Source organism: Rhinolophus ferrumequinum, chromosome 10 (genome assembly GCF_004115265.2).
Source record: "Rhinolophus ferrumequinum isolate MPI-CBG mRhiFer1 chromosome 10, mRhiFer1_v1.p, whole genome shotgun sequence".
In the NCBI taxonomy this organism is placed as follows: Eukaryota; Metazoa; Chordata; class Mammalia; order Chiroptera; family Rhinolophidae; genus Rhinolophus; species Rhinolophus ferrumequinum.
In genome coordinates, this window is record NC_046293.1 from 9,341,013 (window position 1) to 9,359,184 (window position 18,172).

General features: G+C 55.9%; 1 protein-coding gene across 5 annotated transcripts in view; it reads left to right on the forward strand.

Annotated features, from left to right (window-relative positions):
- The window catches only part of CARD10 (caspase recruitment domain family member 10), a 46,145-nt gene that overhangs the window by 20,066 nt on the left and 7,907 nt on the right, over positions 1–18,172 (forward strand). Inside the window, exons 1-12 of one of the 5 annotated variants that reach the window (XM_033118282.1) lie at positions 885–1,013; positions 1,171–1,413; positions 2,218–2,355; positions 3,840–4,165; positions 8,082–8,273; positions 9,137–9,340; positions 9,936–10,061; positions 11,193–11,384; positions 12,684–12,818; positions 13,152–13,306; positions 14,121–14,149; positions 14,549–14,672. In XM_033118282.1, the coding sequence (XP_032974173.1) occupies positions 1,188–1,413; positions 2,218–2,355; positions 3,840–4,165; positions 8,082–8,273; positions 9,137–9,340; positions 9,936–10,061; positions 11,193–11,384; positions 12,684–12,818; positions 13,152–13,306; positions 14,121–14,149; positions 14,549–14,672 (1,847 nt within the window). In that variant the 5' untranslated portion in view covers positions 885–1,013; positions 1,171–1,187. Of the gene's footprint in view, positions 1–884; positions 1,014–1,170; positions 1,414–2,217; positions 2,356–3,839; positions 4,166–8,081; positions 8,274–9,136; positions 9,341–9,935; positions 10,062–11,192; positions 11,385–12,683; positions 12,819–13,151; positions 13,307–14,120; positions 14,150–14,548; positions 14,673–18,172 lie in introns of those variants that run through there. The other 4 variants (XM_033118280.1, XM_033118278.1, XM_033118281.1 and 1 more) reach the window with 4 other exon arrangements.

Consider the following 18,172-nt stretch of genomic DNA (forward strand, 5'->3'; position numbering starts at 1 on the left):
TTTATGTAGGTGGGGTGTTAGCAGAGGTGTGAGCAGACTCCCTTCTCGGAGAAGGTAGCCATGACCTCTGACCTTGTCTGTCCAACTAGGGATTCCCCTGAAACTTGAGGGAAGGTGCCAGAGCTGGCAGTCTGCCTGGGGATACTGAGGCCCAAAAGATCAAGCACTGCCCAGGTCAGGAGCAGGTCAGAGGGCCGGCTAGGATCTGGATGGAGTACTCCCAGGCAGTGCTCCCACACAGAGGGCCCCAGTGGCCTCACAGCTGATCAGGGGCATAGAAGTGTTCTGGACACGGGACAGCTCTGAGAGAGAGACCCCAGGTGAATTCTCTGAAGCATGGGAGCTCTCGTCTCACACTTGAGTCGTTTCCTAGGAAATGGAGCAGATAGAATCGTGACCCAGTGTGTGGCATACATATGCACAGGGTGGGTGTGATGTATAGGTCGTGTAGGACCACTGTGCTGAGGGAGCTCTGGCTGTGATGCTGTGTTCTGGTGTGTCAGCGTGTGCTGGTGCCACACTGCCTGCTTGAGTGACCTGTGCGCAGTGCTGAGGTCCGTGCCAGGTGTGAGCGGGAGGCGGTGGGGTGTGTGCGCTGTGGGCGTGGGGAGCCGCGTCGTGTGCCCGGGAAGGTGTGTCGCAGTGTGCGGGAGAGAGTGTGAGCTTGCGTGTCCCGGCCCGCCCCGCCCCGAGGCCGGGCAGGTGTGGGCGGGCCGAGCGGACCCCGCCAAGCTCGGGCTTGGAGAGCCGGCGGGAAACAGGAAGCAGGGGGAGGGAGGCGCGGCCGGACGGCGGGGAGGCAGGGCGTGCGGGCGGACGTGCGGGGGGCTGACCGGCCGGACGCTCGGGCCTGGCCGGGGCGACGATGTGGGGAGGCCCGGGCAGCCCCCGCGGCCGCGGGGACGGGGGCGGAGTCGGGGGCGCCGCGGACAACGCTCCCCTGCGCCGGCGGAGCCGCCGCCCGAGCGCGGAGCCTGGAGCCCGAGGCGGCGGCGGCGTGCGGGCTAAGTCGGGTGAGACGTGGCCACGCACCGCGGGGCCGACAGGCCGTGGGGAAGGGGCGCTGGGAACCCCCGGCGGCCGGTCGGGCGGGTGGCGCCCGGTGGTGGGATCGGCCGGCGCCCCCAGCCCTGGGGCACCCCGCTGACTACCCGCGTCTCTGGCCCGCAGACCCGGAGGACGCAGCCATGCCGGGCGGGGTCGAGGCAGAAGAGGAGGCTGGGGCCGGTTCGGGGTCCGAGGCAGAGGAGGACGCTCTGTGGGAGCGGATCGAGGGCGTCCGGCACCGGCTGACGCGCACCCTCAACCCGGCCAAGCTCACACCGTATCTGCGCCAGTGCCGGGTCATCGACGAGCAGGACGAGGAAGAGGTGCTGAGCACTTACCGCTTCCCGTGCCGCGTCAACCGCACCGGTGAGCGGTGGGGCCTTGGGGGTCGGGCCTGAGCGGGCGGTGCCCTGGGTCGCCTCGCACAGCGCCTCGCAGCGCGAAGCCAGGGGCTCTGGTCTCCTGGGCCTTGGTCTCCACATCTGTAGAGTGTGATGGATGGTATGTCCACTATCCTGCCTTCTCCCCCACCACCATTATGACCCAGCGGGTCCGGCATTTGGGTTTTGTCTGTTTTGGGGTTTCCGCCCACTTCCTGGGCCCACGTTAGAGCAGAAGGTTGGATATGGTCGCCAGGGCAGGCTAGGCCTAGGACCTCCCAGTCACAGCTGGTGGATTGGGCATCGTCCTGTGCCGTTTAATCTTGGTTCTCTTTGCCCCCTCCCTCTGTGAACCACTCACTTCTTGGAGAGTCATCTTCCCCCAAGTGCTCAAGACCCACCACAGGGATGAGGCAAAGGGATGAGGGTCTAATGGACTTCGGGCTTGGCCAATGGGAGACATATTTTACATTGCGTTTGGGGATAGAGGGGGCTTCTCTGTGTCATTGAAAAGGCCGGCAGCATTTTCTGGCCTTGATCTGTGTGTGTGTGTAGGGGCGTAGGCAGAAGGTTGGGGCGCTGTTGAAGCACAGGGGCCATGGTGGGGATCCTGGCTGTCCTGGCTGTGGCAGACAGGATCTGCCCCTGATGTGTAGAGTCAGGTCCCTGTGTGTCAATGGCTTAATTATCTGGGGAACTTGGGCCCTAGAACACAGTGGGGGGAGGAAGCGGCTAGGCACAGGGGTAATTCCTCACCTTGAACCCTGGACACCCTTCCACCACTCCACAGGGCGTCTGATGGACATCTTGCGCTGCCGTGGCAAGAGGGGCTATGAGGCCTTTCTGGAAGCTCTGGAGTTCTACTACCCCGAGCTCTTCACACTGCTCACGGGCCAAGAGCCTGCCCAGCGCTGTTCCATGATCCTTGGTGAGTGGATCCACAGTGGGTGCCATACCTCGGACACCAGTGCAGATGTTCCTTGCCCCACTCCTGTTAGGGAGGCGCTCCCATTATCCCTGTTGACCAGATAGAGAGACTGAGGCACAGAGAGGTCTGAAGCAGTTTGCCCAAGGTTCCACAGCAGACTGAGTGTGGGGCTGGCATACTGAGCCAGTTAGTCTGAGTTTGGAGCAAGACACTCTACAAGGGGAAAGAGCTCTTTCGCCCGAAAATTGTTTTCAGACGTATATGTGTCAGGCAGGCATGAGTTTACAGTGTCTTATGTAAAAATTACAAACACTTCAGGCGACTTTAGAATAAAAAGGAAAGATCTGCTCTGCTGGTAAGAGTTTGGTAAGTCTCCCTTTTCTTTGCATTTGCGCACACACTCACACTCACACTCACGCAACATGCGGGATCATCCTACGTGTGTTGCTCCGTATTTCGCTTTTTCTCAGAACTGATTTTTAGTGATTTTCCCACATCTGTTATACTTGTTTTGAATGACTGCCTAGTGTTCATTAGTGAGGTTGTGCCGTAAGTCATTTAACTGGCCCCCTGTTGATGGACGTCTCGGTTGTTTCTAGTTTTGTAAGATTACAAATGGTGCTGGAAACATACTTGTGTGTGTATCTGTGTGCAAATGTGTATCTTAGGAGGAGAGGTTCTGAGAAGTAAAATTTCTCCAAGAGTATGTGTATTTTAAATGTGAAATCAACATACATCCCATCAGCAGTGTATGAGTGTCCTTTTTGCTGTACCCTCATGCATCCTGGGGATCATTTAAAAATATTTTTGCCAGTTTGGTATGTCAAAGGTAACATTATTTTAAGTTTGTAGTTCATTGAGAGATGTAGTTCATAGCTTACTAGTTAGTAAACCTTGGGCAAATGACTTGACCTTTCTGTGCCTCAGTTTTTCTGTCTTTAAGGTGGATATCATAGTACCTGTCTTAAGTGTTGTCATGAAGATTAAATGAATGAATATATATATATGTGTATACATCCCAAAGAGTAAAGTCAAATGTTAGTGGCCATTATTATTATTATTGCTGGTGAGTTTGAGCATATTTTCCTATGTTTGTTAGCCATTTTTATTCTGGGAATTACCTACTGATAGTTTTTACTCATCTTTTAATTTTGTTGTTTTCCTTCCTTATTGATTTGTAAAAGCTCTTTATATATAGTAGCTCTGAATCCTTTGTTACATTTTTCTCCTGCTCTGTTGCCTGTCTTTTAATTTTATTTGTTACATCTTTCATCATTCAGAAATTTAAACGTTTTTATATGGATTTGTCCATCTTTTATAGCTCCCAAATTTCGTGCCTTATTGAGGAAGGCCTTCCTTACCCCCAAATTATAAAAATATATTCCAGTATTTCCTTCTAGTGTTTTTATGGTGTGGGTTTTTCTATGTGGTTTGCTGTATTTTATTTGCCTGACTTGACTTTTCTGTCCCCTGTCCCCTGGCAGATGAGGAGGGGCCTGAGGGCCTGACCCAGTTTCTGATGACAGAGGTGCGGCGGCTGCGGGAGGCTCGAAAGAGCCAGCTGCAGCGGGAGCAACAGCTGCAGGCTCGAGGCCGGGTGCTAGAGGAGGAGCGGGCAGGGCTGGAGCAGCGGCTGCGGGAACAGCAGCAGGCTCAGGAGCGCTGCCAACGGCTGCGGGAGGATTGGGAGGCGAGTAGCCTGGAGCTGCTTCGGCTCAAGGACGAGAATTACATGATCGCCATGCGCCTGGCACAGCTCAGTGAGGAGAAGAACTCAGCCGTGCTGCGCAGCCGTGACCTGCAGCTGGCGGTAGGCCCTGGGAGATGGTTGAGGTAGATGGGGAAGGGGCGACCTTTGCAAAAAAAAAAAAAGATGGTGATATGTAGCCAGCTCGTGTCCCAGAGTCACCATCTGCCAACTGTTGGACTGTGGACAAGTCCTTTCACAGTCCTGTGTCTCAGTTTTCTCATCTGCATTGTGGAGGTGTTGATGGCACTTATTTCATTGAGTTATGATTGTGATTCTCAACTGGGAGTAAATTCTGCCCCCCGGAAACATTTGGCCATGCCTGGAAACATTTTTGGTTGTTACCGCTAGGAGTATGCTATTGGCATCTAGTGGGTAGGGGGCCAGGGATATTGCTAAACATTCTGCAGTGCACAGGACAGCCCCCCCCCACAACCAAGAATGATCAGGCCCCAAATGTCAGTAAGTGCTGAGGTGGAGAAACCTCGGGTTACGAGATTACACGAGTTTAAGACATGTAGTGCTTGGCACAGAGTTAGTGCTCCAAACCTGTATCACCATTAGCGTGTTGTTAGTATTAGTACTATTAAGTGATGCTGTGTGCCACTCAGGTTACATGCATCACGTCACATGATCCCAGGAAGGCACCATGCACAGGGTCTGAAACCCAGGCCCTGAGGCTTAGATTGTAAAGGACTTGCTCATCACAAAGCCAGGAAATGGAGCAGCCTGGATTTTAACCAGGTCTGCCTGGCACCAGCGCTGGTCTCCGCCCCATGATGCTTTTCTGCCTGCTTGCGTCCAGGTGAAATCTCACCCAGTCCTCTCCAGCAGGGAGTGAGGCCACGTCTCTTACAGGCCGGGAAGCTGAGTCTCGTTTTCTTGGTGTCTTGGTGGTAGTTAGCATGGGGATAAAAGTGATATTTTACTTCCCTAGGGAGTTGTTCCAAGGATTCAACGAGCTAATGCTTGTCAAAGATTTAACAGTGCCAATCGCACACAGTAGGCTCTCTCCTGCAATACTGTGCCAGGTTCCATGGGGTATTCTGACCGAGGGATTTGAAATCTCCTGACCCATGAGGCTCGCCTAAGGCTGTGGCGTTGCAGGCTGTGACGGGTGCCCGTGGGAGGTTGCGGTGTGAGTGCAACTGTGTGCAGAAGCCTGCGGCTGTGCATGCCGGCAGGTTGATGTTTGGGGAAGTGAGTCCTGATCGGGGGTGTGGAGGCCACAGGTTGAAGGGCCCAGGCTGCCAGGCACACTGGGGGCTGTAGGAAGCTAATGCGTGGGTGTGAGGTGACAAGGAGGCTGTCCTCTAAGGGCCTGCTTGGTGTTTGGCGCAAGATGGGGCTGTCCGAGGCCCAAAGACTGGCTGCAGATTGAGTGAAGGGTGGCACGGGCAAGGATTCCCTCTCTGAGCCTCAGTTTCCTCATCATCCTGGAAGCAGGAGGTCACGGGTCAGGACGATATAAACAATGAAACAGCACCAGGCACGGTCTTCACTGCATGCCATGCACCAACTCCTTGGATTTTCCAGCAACTCTATTGGGACAGGGGTGGGGCCGTTATTGTCCCCACTTATGGATGAGGAAACTGAGGCACAGAGAGGTTGGTTACAGCACTTAGCCAGGGTCCAAAAATTGAGAATTTCTGACTTGGCTCTTTGCACGGCTGGACTGGGGTGGGTGGCAGGTGGGGAGAGCTGGGGTCCTCCCTCTTTTTCTGGAATGGACATGAGACTTGCTGTGAAATTTTGGAAGAAAAGGTGCTGCTACTCAGAGAGGACAGCATGATGGCCACCGGCCCAAGGGTGTTGGGAACGGCTGTGGCCGGCCTGGCTTGTCTCTCCTTTGGGTTGGGTGCGTTTATGAGTTGGGTCCCCTGAAGTGGCAGATATATGCATGGGGGAGTGTCGTGTGTGTGTGTGTGTGTGTGTGTGTGTACAGCTGTCTGGGGTCTCCTGGGGGTGGGGTAGAGGGATGAAGAAGAGGAATTAGAAGTGCCTCTATATCTCCAGATTAGATGCAGGCACGCATAGTATGACCACCTGGGGGTATAGTATGACCACTAGGCAGAGAATGGCTGCTTTATCCCAGTTTAAGGGTAGAGAGTGAGGGGTGAAATTCAATTAATAGATAAGTTTTTCTTTAAGTGTAGCTACTGTAAATTTGCCTAAATTTTTGGAGCTTTTTGCCATAAAATTAACAAAGGCATTGCAGATGGAAATAAACAGAGCAGCTGATGGCACCTGCCTTAGCAGCTTGGGCTTCCCTCCCCCATGGACAGGTGTGTGTGGTGGCTGTGACTTAATACTGTGTTTTATAAGGTGTGAATTTAATGAGCTGTTATTTCTAACTAACATAAACTTAAGGAACCAACGCTGTAATTTTGTGCTAAGTGGGTTTGTACACCAGGATTAAATGCATCCGTATTTCCTGGCACTCAGTGAAGACTCCCAGGTGCCCTGTCCCCTGAGCTCATCGGGGAGCTTAGTGGCCAAGGGTCAGGCAGGAGGCTGTGGTGTGTGGCTGTGGTTTGCTGGAGAGGGTGTGACCACGCTTGCCCTTGTAACTAGCTGTCTTTCTCTGGCAGTTCACAAAGCATGTTTTGTGAGGGGAAAGGAATGTGAGAGTCATGAATTTCTTTCTGAGTCCTTTGCGGAGGAGGAGGAGGAGGAGGAGGAGGAGGAGTATGGTGGAATTGCCTGACCTAGCCTCCAGGCGTGTGTGTGCGCCCGCGTTGCCATTCAAGGCTCTGAGGGGGGTGGGGCTGCAAGTCATTTTCCAAGAGAGGCCAGGGTACTCCTAGGACACCAGATGTTGGCATGCCTGAGGGTAGCACCAGAGGTCATTGTGCCCTTTTTCCAACAATGACTTCATTTTGTGGCCTGCCACCTACTGCTACTCTTGTCACTGTCTAGCCACCTCAGACTCCACATGAATTTAGAAAATAACGCTGGCTGAGTACACTCATAATCCAGCAAACTGGTCATGCATATCTGCTCTCAGCCAGGTGGCCACCACAGAGCACCCATCCACCACCCTGGCCAGCTTCTGGTTGCACCCACCGAATGGGTGACAGGTTGGGGTGCTGGGGCTTTTATTTAAAGCTGTGAAGACAGCCACTGTCACATTCCTGGCAGCTCTATAGCCAGCCTCTGACAGTTTAAAGGTCTCTGTCCACCCTCTGTCTTATTTGATTCTTGCATTGACTTTGGGAGGCAGGTGGTGAAGCAGGGGAATTGAATGGGCCCATTTTACTGATGAGGAAACTGAGGCCCAGAGGAGATAAGCGACTTGCTCAGGATGACAGAGGTAATAAAAGTGGTAATAATTGAAACCTGGACCCCTGGCTTGGGGTTCTTATTGGGGATGAACCAACAGCACCGTCTTCCTGAGGGAGGACCCAGGTAGGAATGTCTTGGAGGAAGGAGCAGACTCACATCTGTTCCATGAGTGTATATTGAGCTGGGTCGCTGGGTGGGAAGGGAACCTCCTGGCTCTTGGGCTGGGTGAGACCCTCAAAACCATCGTCCTCTTCTCCCCCTGGAGATGAGGAGACTGAGGTACAGAGAGGGGCCATGACTTGCCCAAGGCCATGCTGAGTTAGAGGCATAGGTCCCAGACCCTGGTTCCCCTATGTTCTTGGTGCAGCCCTCCGTCTCCTCCATCATGCTGGCACTGGGCCCCATCGCCTGTGCTGTGTGTTGGAACTGCCGGAGGGAGGGGCACTCTGTGATGCAGCACCTCTGCCCACAAGTCCTTGAAGCAGAGTTCCCTGGGAGGGTGGCTTGGCCTTGCTGTCCCCTTCCTTCCTCTTTGTATTTGCCTGGCGTGTACGTTCTTCATAGACAAGTCCAGGAGGACTCCTACTCGGGTCCCTCTGGGGACGCAGGGGGCACTGAGGAGTGAGGAGCAGGACCTCTCCCCATTGGCTTCATGGCGGTCCTTCCCTGGGCTTACCCATGTCTCGGTGCCCAGGTGGATCAGCTCAAGCTCAAGGTGAGCCGGCTGGAGGAAGAGTGCACACTGCTGCGCAGGGCCAGGGGGCCCCTCCCCGGGGCTGAGGAGAAGGAGAAAGAGCCAGACAGTGCCGACCTGGTGTCTGAGTTGCGCGCTGAGAACCAGCGGTTGACAGCATCCCTGCAGGAGCTGCAGGAAGGCCGGCAGCAGGTACATGGGGCGGGGTGGTGCTGGGGGAGGGGCAGGGTCAGACCCTTCAGCTGCTCACTCATCCTCCTGAGGCCAGAGATTGAAGAGTCTACACCTACACCCGGGGTCTGAGATCTGGTGGGAACCCTGGCTGGCCTCTTTAACCCTGGGCAGAGGGCCCTTAGCGCTTGGCTCTCCTGGCATTTAGTCTGGAGTCTGGGGGTGGTGCCAGGAGGTCCTGAACTCTCTGAAACTGTGTACCTGATACGTGAGCCTTTTTCTGGGGAGAGGGCCCCCAGCTTTCCTTGGATTTGTAGAGACATCTGTGACCCTGGAAAGGTTGAGACCCCTAAAGTATGGGTGGCCCTGGGGCTTGCTGGGTATCCTGAGGCAGGTCAGTGGCAGTGTGGGCTGGGCACCTGGCACACAGGAAGTGGAGGATGGGAGCCAGGGCTCTGGTGTATTTTATAGGGTTGGGGGCGCCTGGCTGTGGTGGGGTCTGGGTCTTGGGCCTATAGTCTACCTGCCTGGGCCAGGCTCAGCACCTGTGAAGACCCGTTGTCTGAGGGGTGGGAATAGGCCTTGAAAATAGCCACCCGTCTGCCGATCTGGGTGATGGGTGGGGACCAGAGCAAGAGAGAGGGCCTGGTTCTTGTTTAGGAATAAGATCCTGGCTGAAGTTGTCTGAGCATGCCTTCATCCACTTATCTCATTTGTACCCCAGCTGCTCCCTGGAGGGTGGGCAGGGCTGGTGGGGCTACGCCCACTCTACATATGGGAAACCGTGGTCCGGAGAGGTCAAGGCCCTTGGCCAAGGTGGAAGAGCTAGTGGGGTGGGTCCAAGCGCTGAAGGCTGCGTGTTCCCCTTCCCCCTGACACTCAAGGTGGGCCCTGGGCCAGAGGCTGAGGCAGCTTTGGACTCTGGCTCCCAGGAGGCAAGCCGGCCCGGGGCCCCAGGCTCAGAGCGCATCCTCCTGGACATCCTGGAGCATGACTGGCGGGAGGCACAGGACAGCAAGCAGGAGCTGTGCCAGAAGCTGCACGCTGTGCAGGGGGAGCTGCAGTGGGCCGAGGAGCTGCGGGACAAGGTAACGGCCACCGTGTGCCATCTCTCACCCTGCCCTGCCTCTGCCTTCTTGCTAACAGCCTGGGGAGGCCTCTGGGAGGGGGAGGGGGACGGGCATCACCAGACCAGTTTACTTGAGCCGACTTTCCCTGCAGGTGTGCCAGGCACTGTGCTGGGAATTACACATCCCTTCATTCTCAAGTATTTATTGAGATACATCAGTGAACAACACAATTGTCTGCTCTGCGGAGAGTAAATTCTAGCAGGGGAGATCAACCGTATGCTGTACACCTAAGTCAGCCACTAAGTAGCGGAGGTGTGAGGGCTGTGGAAGAAGCACAGCAGAGCAGGAGGGCCTATTGCAGCTAACATGGGGAGGCCAAGGTTGGCTGGGAGGGTGTCATTATTGGTTAGTACCATTTTACAGATTAGGCAGCTGAGGCCTAGTGAGGTGAAGTCAGGCCCAGCTCAGGGGGTGGGCACTTGTTACTGGGGCTCAGGGCTTGCTCTCTCGACCTGCTGGGCACCTGCTGGTTAGCTTCCCCTGGTCCCCAGCCCTGTGGTCTGACCTGGGCACATTCCACCCTGCACTGCTCTGCCCACCCGCCGGCCCGCAGTACCTGCAAGAGATGGAGGACCTGCGGCTGAAGCACCGCACGCTGCAGAAGGACTGCGACCTGTACAAGCACCGCATGGCCACCGTCCTGGCCCAGCTGGAGGAGATCGAGAAGGAGCGGGACCAGGTGAGCCCAGCCTGCTGCATTCAGGGCCTGGCCCGGCCATTGGTTCTCATACAGCAGCAGACGAAGAGAAGCAGACAGGACTACACTTGTAGGAAAGAGAGTTTGACAGTGCACTGATCCACTTGTGGGGGGTAAGCAGGCCAGGAGAAACACAGACACGGGACCTTGAACGCTTGAGCTGTGCCAGCCTTGCCCTCTGAACACACCTGCCTTACCTGCGCTCCTGTACCAGGAAAGTTGGTCCTGATGCTCTTCATTTTTGAACCCTTACTCTGTTCACATCAAGGACAAGGCCTACACAGGGGAGGTGCTTGCAGGTATTTGCTGATGAAGAAATTCTCAAAAGTTTTGGCTCCCTGGCTCTGAGCAGCATGGCCCTCAATGCCTGACGCCACGGGGTGTGCCACGGATCGCGGGCCAGCTCTGCTAGGCCCACAGTTTTCCTGTGTGAGGCTCCCACGCAGCAGGGAGGGCAGCGTTGTTTTGTCTTTGGACCAGCTTTGAATCCCACTAGGGGAGTTAAAGCCTACACATCAGGACGGGCCTCAGGATCCTCTGATAGGCTTGGTGAAAAGGCAGAAGCTTTCTCTCCGGACAGTCTGACTTTGTGATCTGGGTGGGTCCAGGGATCTGCACTTGGCCTGGGTGCTCCTGGCCCCTGGGCCTCTGGCTCCAGCTTCCCCTGTGGGAGTGGGTGGCAGGTCTGGGCCATGGGCCCAGCTCTCAGGGACCCTGGTCTTCATTGTGGGGAAATGTGCTTTGGATGCAATGGGCTGGGTTTGAATCCAGGCATCTCCACTAGCCGGGATGCAGTGACTAAAGCTGGCTGCACACAGTAGGTCTCACAGAGCTTTAAGTTGTTCTAGGGAAATGGTAAGAGTCTGGGCTCTGCAACTGGACTGCCTGGGTTTGACTCCTAGCCCTGCCCCTGATGCCTTGGTTTCCTTATCTATAAGATGAGAAAAATGAGGATCTCTAACTTGGAGAGTTAGTGTACAAATTAAATGAGCTGATATTTAGCACTGGGCCTGGCACACAGGAAGTGATTTTCCTGCTGACACCCCCATCCGTGTGGTCAGAGGCCAGGACAGTTGAGTCAGTGTGGCGCCTTCACCCTCCCGCTCTCCGCAGGCCATTCAGAGCCGCGACCGGATCCAGCTACAGTACTCGCAGAGCCTCATAGAGAAGGACCAGTACCGTAAGCAGGTGCGGAGTCTGGAGGCCGAGCGGGACGACCTGCTGACCACGCTCACCAGCCTGGAGGGCACCAAGGCCCTGCTGGAGGCACAGCTGCAGCGGGCCCAGGGAGGCCCCTGCCTCAAGGTGACAGGGGCAGGGTACAGGGGTCCTGGTGAGCATGCTGGGGTCCTGGCAGGAGCTCTTAGCCGGGGCTGGGAACATGCTGGACCTGGTGGGAAACCTTCAACCTGGGGGAACTGGTAGGAGCCCTCAGCTTGGAGTAGGACATGCAGGACTGGATGGGAAACTTCAGTGGGGGGGTCTGACCACAGGGGCTCCAGGGGGAACCCTCAGCTGGGCTTGAGAAGATGCAGATTCTGGGTAGGGTACATGGGTCCTGGCTGGAGCCTTCACCCTGGGTCAAGAACATGTTGGTCTTGGAGAGAACTCTTGGCCAGGATGCCAGTCTGGTGGGGAGCTCCAGCTCGGGTAGGTGTGAGTTGGTGCATTAGGAAACAGGACAGAGGCATGTGGGTCTGTGAGTTTCTGGGATTGCTTGTGGGGGCACGAAGACTCGTTTGAAGCCTGTCTTTTCATATACTTGGAGAAGCCTGGCTGCCCAAGGGCCAGTGAGCATCTTGGAATGCAAAACATAAGCCCTAAAAACCCCTCTGAGATCAGGTAGTTCAATTCCCTCATTGCGTAGAGGGTCAGGGGCTCGCCCACGGTCACACAGCCAGCCGGGCCCCAAGACCCCTTGTAAATTAGATACTAGTTCTTGAATCTCCGTTAGGAACTCTACCTTTTCCCATCTTGGCTTTGCTTGGAGATAATCAGCTGGCCAGGTGTTTAATACCTGGAGGAATAGAACAAAGGAAGTGTGACTCTGTGACTTCTCACTTTTCAAAACCCTCAGTGGTTTTTTGCTCTTACATTAAGACAAAGCCCCTTCCCGTGCCCCAGAGGCCCTGCAGATGAGCTTCTCCCTCCCTCTAGCCTGGTTCTCTGGGTTTTAGCCTTTCATTTCCGGGAATGTGTCACAGTCCTGTCTCAGGGACTTTGCACATGCTGTTCTAACTGCCTAGACCATTCTCCCCAACTTCGTCTATTTAGCACCTACTTATCCTTTAGTTCTCAGTTCAAACCACACTTTCTCTGGAAAGTCCTCTGATGCCACCAGGCTGGGTGGGCCTTTGAGTGCCTTCCCTGCTCTGGGTACCTTCCTTCCCTGCTGTCTTGGAAGCTTGGGGCTCTTTCCTTCATCCGTCTGCACATTCACAGTTTGTGTTCCTCCTCTAGGCTGAGAGCTCCATGAGGGCAGGGACCCGGCTCCCTCAGTCCTGCTGTGTCCCTGTTCCTGGCACGCAGCAGGCATTCAGTCAGGGACTGAGGCTGGCCCTCGCCCAGAACTGCTGACCTCCTTGCTCTCCCTTCCTCTCCCAGGCCTGTGCCTCCTCCCATTCCCTGTGCTCCAACCTCAGCAGCACCTGGAGCCTGAGCGAGTTCCCCTCCCCGCTGGGAGGCCCAGAAGCAGCTGGGGAGGCAGCTGTCATGGGGGGCCCTGAACCCCACACCTTGGTAAGACACCTGCCCCACCCCGAATATGGGGGGACACCGATAGCATTTACATAATTACTAACATGGAGCGTGCTTTCCAGTTTGCTGACTGGTCCCTGTCACCTATGAGGAAATTGAGGCCCGTGAAGGCCAAGCGCCTTGTTTAAGCTCACCCAGGGCCAGTTCCGTGCTGGGCCTGGGCGACTTGGGGGGCCACTCACACACTGTAATCTTGCAGAGCACACTCCTCTGCTGTACGCCCAGTTCTCATCTGTGGAATGGGCACAAACTTAGGTGTGTTGAATTGTGGGAAGGTGCAGTGGGGGTGACCCAGGCCCTGTCATGACATTGCAGGAGAAGGCCACAGACAGCGAGAAGGAGATCAACCGACTCTCCATCCTGCCTTTCCCACCCAGTGCCGGCTCTATCCTCCGCCGACAGCGTGAGGAGGACCCTGCACCTGCTAAGAGGTTAACAGGCTGGGAAGAGAGCCATAGAGGCCCAGAGAGGTGGGGCTGCCATTTCCTGAAACAGCCACCTCCCAGAATCCCTAATGCCAGAGTCAACTCTAGGCAGTCGCCTCCCTTTGTTGCCTTGAAATGGCTGACGCCCTAGACACCCAGGCCCTGGGCGTCACAGGCGTGACTGAGGTCAGAGGTTAAGACAAGGCTAAAGGGCAGGGTACGCTCAGCCCAAGCCAAGCCTCCTGGTGGGAGAGTCACTAGAGGTCGAGCCTCAAAGTTCTTAAACCCCGGGGAAGTCTGGATGGTTGAGGACTAGGGCACGTGGAGAATGTTTCAGGGGGTCAGGGACCTCAGGCAAGAAAGCCGGCCTCAGGTTTGGGTGTCAGCAGCCAATGGGGGCCAGAAAAAACAAGCCATCTCCACTGTGGCAGGACTGGGGGCAGGGATGTCCTGCCTCCTGGTCTATGTCTCCGTCACAGGCTTGATTGTATGAGTGAATCTGCCTCGAGTGGGGTGTGGGATGAAGAGGTCATGGTCTAGTGTGGGAGGCAGGCCCAGGAGCCACGAATGACAATGTAGAAAGTGAGGGTGAGATGAGGGAGGCTTCCTGGAGGGGGTGGCATTAAAGGCCAGGCCGGGTGGAAGGCTGTGGGACTGAGGTCAGGATGTGAACTTCTTGCCTGTGAGTTTAGGGGAACTGGGTGACATGAGTGCCCTGTGCCTGGGACCCCTACCTTGGGTCTAGCCTGCATTTGCTTGGGGGCTGCAGGACCTTTGGTGGCATGAGGGCAGGAGGAGGGAGGGGACCAGATGCCCACCAAACCTCAGCTCCTGTCCCCCTCGCCCTCTCTCTGCCCAGGTCCTTCAGCAGCATGTCAGACATCACAGGTAAGGGCCCTCTGGGGCACTCTGTGGGGAGGGCTCCTGTGGAGGGTAGCTTTTTAGCTCACCTGAGCCCACTGCTGCCTGCTCTGCCCTTGGCCTGTGTCCCCCTCCCTGAGGTGCCCCTGTGCCCTGGCTAGGCAGGAAGGCTGTGCTCAGAAAGCCGCTGGGGGAGTTAGTTCACCCTGAGCCCAGTTCTGGTCCTGGCCGTGCTGAGCTCGCCCACCCTTCACCCTTTCCAGGAGACTGAAGGGTCCTCCTGACAGGCCCCCGCCCAGCTCTGAGCCCAGTGGGTCCAGTGTGTTCTTGGGTCTTCAAATCTGTGAAGGCCCCAGGCCTCTGGGCCTACCCCCCATTTCTCAGTCCCTCAGTACAGCACCCCTGAACCTCACTCCTCCTCCCCAGGGAGTGTAACGCTTAAGCCCTGGTCCCCCGGCCTCTCCTCCTCGTCATCCTCTGACAGTGTGTGGCCCTTGGGAAAGCCGGACAGCCTCCTGGCCAGAGGCTGCGGCCTGGATCTCCTCAACAGGTATGGAAGCTGCCTGGGGTAGGTGGAGATGGGGGCGCTGGGTCTCAGATTCCTGGAGGAGGGTGAGCATGGGCGAGGTGGGAGGGAGGCAGCAGCTAAGACTTTGCTTTGTGCAACTGTCAGAATTGTAAGGTGTTTAGACACAGGCCGATCTTGGGTTCAAATCTTGTCACCACCGTTAAGGTCTATGTGACTGGTGACTTTGCCTCTCTGGGCCTCAGTTTCTTCATTGGCTAAAGATGATAGTGATATCTTCTGCATGTTGGTGTTTTGAGATTTAGGACTCATGTCAGTTAAGACACTGACACTCTGCTTGCCAGTCCTCCCTACTGTGTTTCCCCGAAAATCAGACTGGGTTTTATATTAATTTTTGCTCCAAAAGATGCATTAGGGCTTATGTTCAGGGGATGTCATCCTGAAAAATCATGCTAGGGCTTATTTTTGGGGAAACATGGTAGCTCTGAGATCCCACCCAGTAAAGCTTCATGCCGTGGGTGTGGCGTGGGGCCACTGAGGGAGCTCCAGCAGCCGAGCTGGCCACACACCCATGACAGAAGTCATGCAACCCATTGGCTCAGAGTGGGCTGCAGGCAGTGAACTCTGTGTTGGGCAATGGGCGAGTGGACCTTAGGAGGGGTGATAGAGAAGGTCGTGCTGAGAATGTGGCCTCTGAACTCAGCCATGGAGAGAGAGCAGGTAGGGAGGACAGCTGGGTGACTGGAAGAGGGAGAGAGCAGAGGCTGTCTAGAGATGGGTTTGGAGTTTGGCATTGACTGGAGCACCCGGAGGGTAGGGGGGTGGGTGGAGGCGGAGCCACAGCAGGCTTTGTGAGTCAGGCTAGAAAAGTGTGGACTTTGGCTGGTGCACTCTGGGAAACCTGTGAGGGTTTAGCTATTACTAAATGCAGGACAGCTACTGGCTGCCTTACAGCATTCTATGTGTCCTGGGAGGTAGGCATTATATCCCTGTTTTATAGAGCCCAGTTTTACTGAGGCTCAGAGAGGTTAAGTGACTTGCCGGAGGTCACACAGCGAGGAGGTGCCCTGGCCGAGGTCTACAGTGACCTGATCAGACTTGGATTTTGGAAAGGGTGTAGGAAGCACTGATGTCAGAGCTGAAATGTGGGGATGCTGGATACAGGGGACAGGTCACAAAAGAAATCAGGGCAGAGTAGGACCAGGGGCCTCCCGCCTCCTGGAAACAGCTTGGCCAGGCTTGTGTCCAGTCCCTGCCCCCACCCTCACCCCCGGCAGTGGGCCCAGTGTGACATTGTTTCTCCCTGTGCAGGACATGCTTCTGGGGGAAGGGGTGGAGGTACCTCCCTTCCTGCCTGCCTCGGCCCTTCCTCCAGCTCAGGCCTGCAGCAGGGGTCTTGGCTGCTGTCCAGGGGGTGCCGGGATGCAGCCGAGGGAGCAGGAGCCACGTGATCATGGGGCCACCTCTGCTGCTCACACTCTTCCCGGGGAGGAGGGAGATGGGGGAGGAACACGTTACATTGGGCAGGGATGGTGGACGGAGAGAGAAAGAGGTGGATGGACAGGCAGTGAGGGAGGTGAGGTGCCAGTGCGTGTGTCCCCGGGCAATGTGACAACAGGGTGGGGAACCACAGACTTTGTTAGCCAGCTGAAATCCCAGCTCTGTCACTTACTACTGGGGGATCTTGGGTACGTCACTTAGTTTCCCTGTGTGTCAGTTTCCTACTCTGTAAAATGGGGTCACTATAGTGCCTGTCCCCTAGGATCGCTGTGGGAGTTCCAGGATTCCCACTATGGTGCTTAGAACTGTGCCTGGCTCCTCATGAGTGGTAATGTTAGCTGTTAGCTGATACTATTGTTGACCTTGTTGCTCAATTCTCAGAGTAGCCTTCGAGGCTGGCATTTTGAGCCCTGTTACACAGATAAGGGAAATGAGGCTCAGAGTGTCAGGAATTTGGTGGTGGAATTGGGGACTCCACGGTACCTTCCTTCCATCTAGGCTACTTTCAATCTCACGCCTGTGTTCAGCACTTACGACCTGCTGGGTATTTTCAGCCCTCATCTCCCCTGTCCTTCCGGGGCTCCTTGGGCCTTGGGGCAGGGCAGAGGAGATGGGCAGTGGGTGTGCTGGCGCAGGCCAAAAGATGGATGACAGACAAGCTGGGAGACAGCGAGGAAGAGCCGAGAGTGCAAGTGAGGTGCCGAGTCGGGAGGGGCAGTTGGGGAGAGCTCCAGGCCTGGGGCCCTGGCCAGGGCCCGCCCTGCCCGCACTTACTGTGTTCCATAGACTCGAGAACTCTGGCACCTTCCGTCCTTGCACAGGGGTGTGAATAGGTCATGGCCTGACTCCACCAGCTGTGCAACCCTTGTCCAGTTATAACGTCCCCGGGCCTCAGTTTCGTTCTTCTCTAACATGAGGGGAATAACAGATGTCTCCCATAGGGTTGGCGGGAGCATTAAATGAGGTAATCTGTGTGGCTTGCTCAAGGCTCGGCTACTTTAGTCTCTGACCTAGAACAAAGCAGTTCTGTACACTGCTTAGAGATCTTCCCACAGTGCCCTGGGGCGGGGACACTCATTGAGACCACTTGGGTCATCAGTACTTAGAGTTGACAGAGTGAAGGACTGGCCCCGTTCCCCACTGTGACCTAATACTGGGGGAAGGGGACTAGGAGCCCTTCCGTGGGGACAGGAAATCCCATCCTTTGCCTTGCCCGCAGGCACAGTTGGGGGTCAGTCAGATTGTGTTGCTGGAGACCCAGGAGTCCCAGGAGGTTGCAGCAGGCAGCCCTATCTCCCACCATGTTCCTCTTTCTGCCCCCGCGCCCCCTCCCTCCGTCCCCTGCCTGCTTGTCTGCTGAGAGGGCCTCGATCTGAACCCTGCCCCCAGTGAGCCCCCAGGTGGACTCTGAAAAGTGCTCAGAGTTAGTAGCCCCAGGCTGTGGAGGCTCAGGGAAGTCACTTGGTCCCTCGGGACGTGGGCTAGGGTGTCCTGAAGGAGGGGATGCCTTAGCTGGGTCTTCAGGAGGTAGCAGGAGTTGGCAAGAGGAGCCTGAAAGCCTGGGTGGAGAGTCAAAGGCTGGAATTGCAGGGAGGGGAGGGGTGTGCTCAGGCAGGGGGTGGAGGGCCTGGGTGCTGGCTGCTGGCTGCTTGCTGGGTCTTGCTCTAGGGAATCCGTGATGGGGAGGTGACTGTGTATTTGAAACAGGTGGGGAAGCTGCGGGCCCCGCAGGGGTGACTTGTGCTGAATCACACCTGATAACAGGGAAGATCTCATTTTCACCGAGCACTTCATTCTTTCTGGGTCCTGTTCTAAGAGCATCCCGTGTTTAACTCACTGAATTTAACAACAAAATAGGTAGCCGCAGATGGGGCTGCAGAGGGCTGGAGGTTCAGAGCCAGGCCGTGGGGCCCCAGAGTCCCTGCTGGCACCCTGTATGCCACATTTCTCAAACTCTTCCGTCTGCAACCCCCAGTGAGAAAAACCCTGTACACCTACCTACCTGAAACAAAAGGGTCATGAGA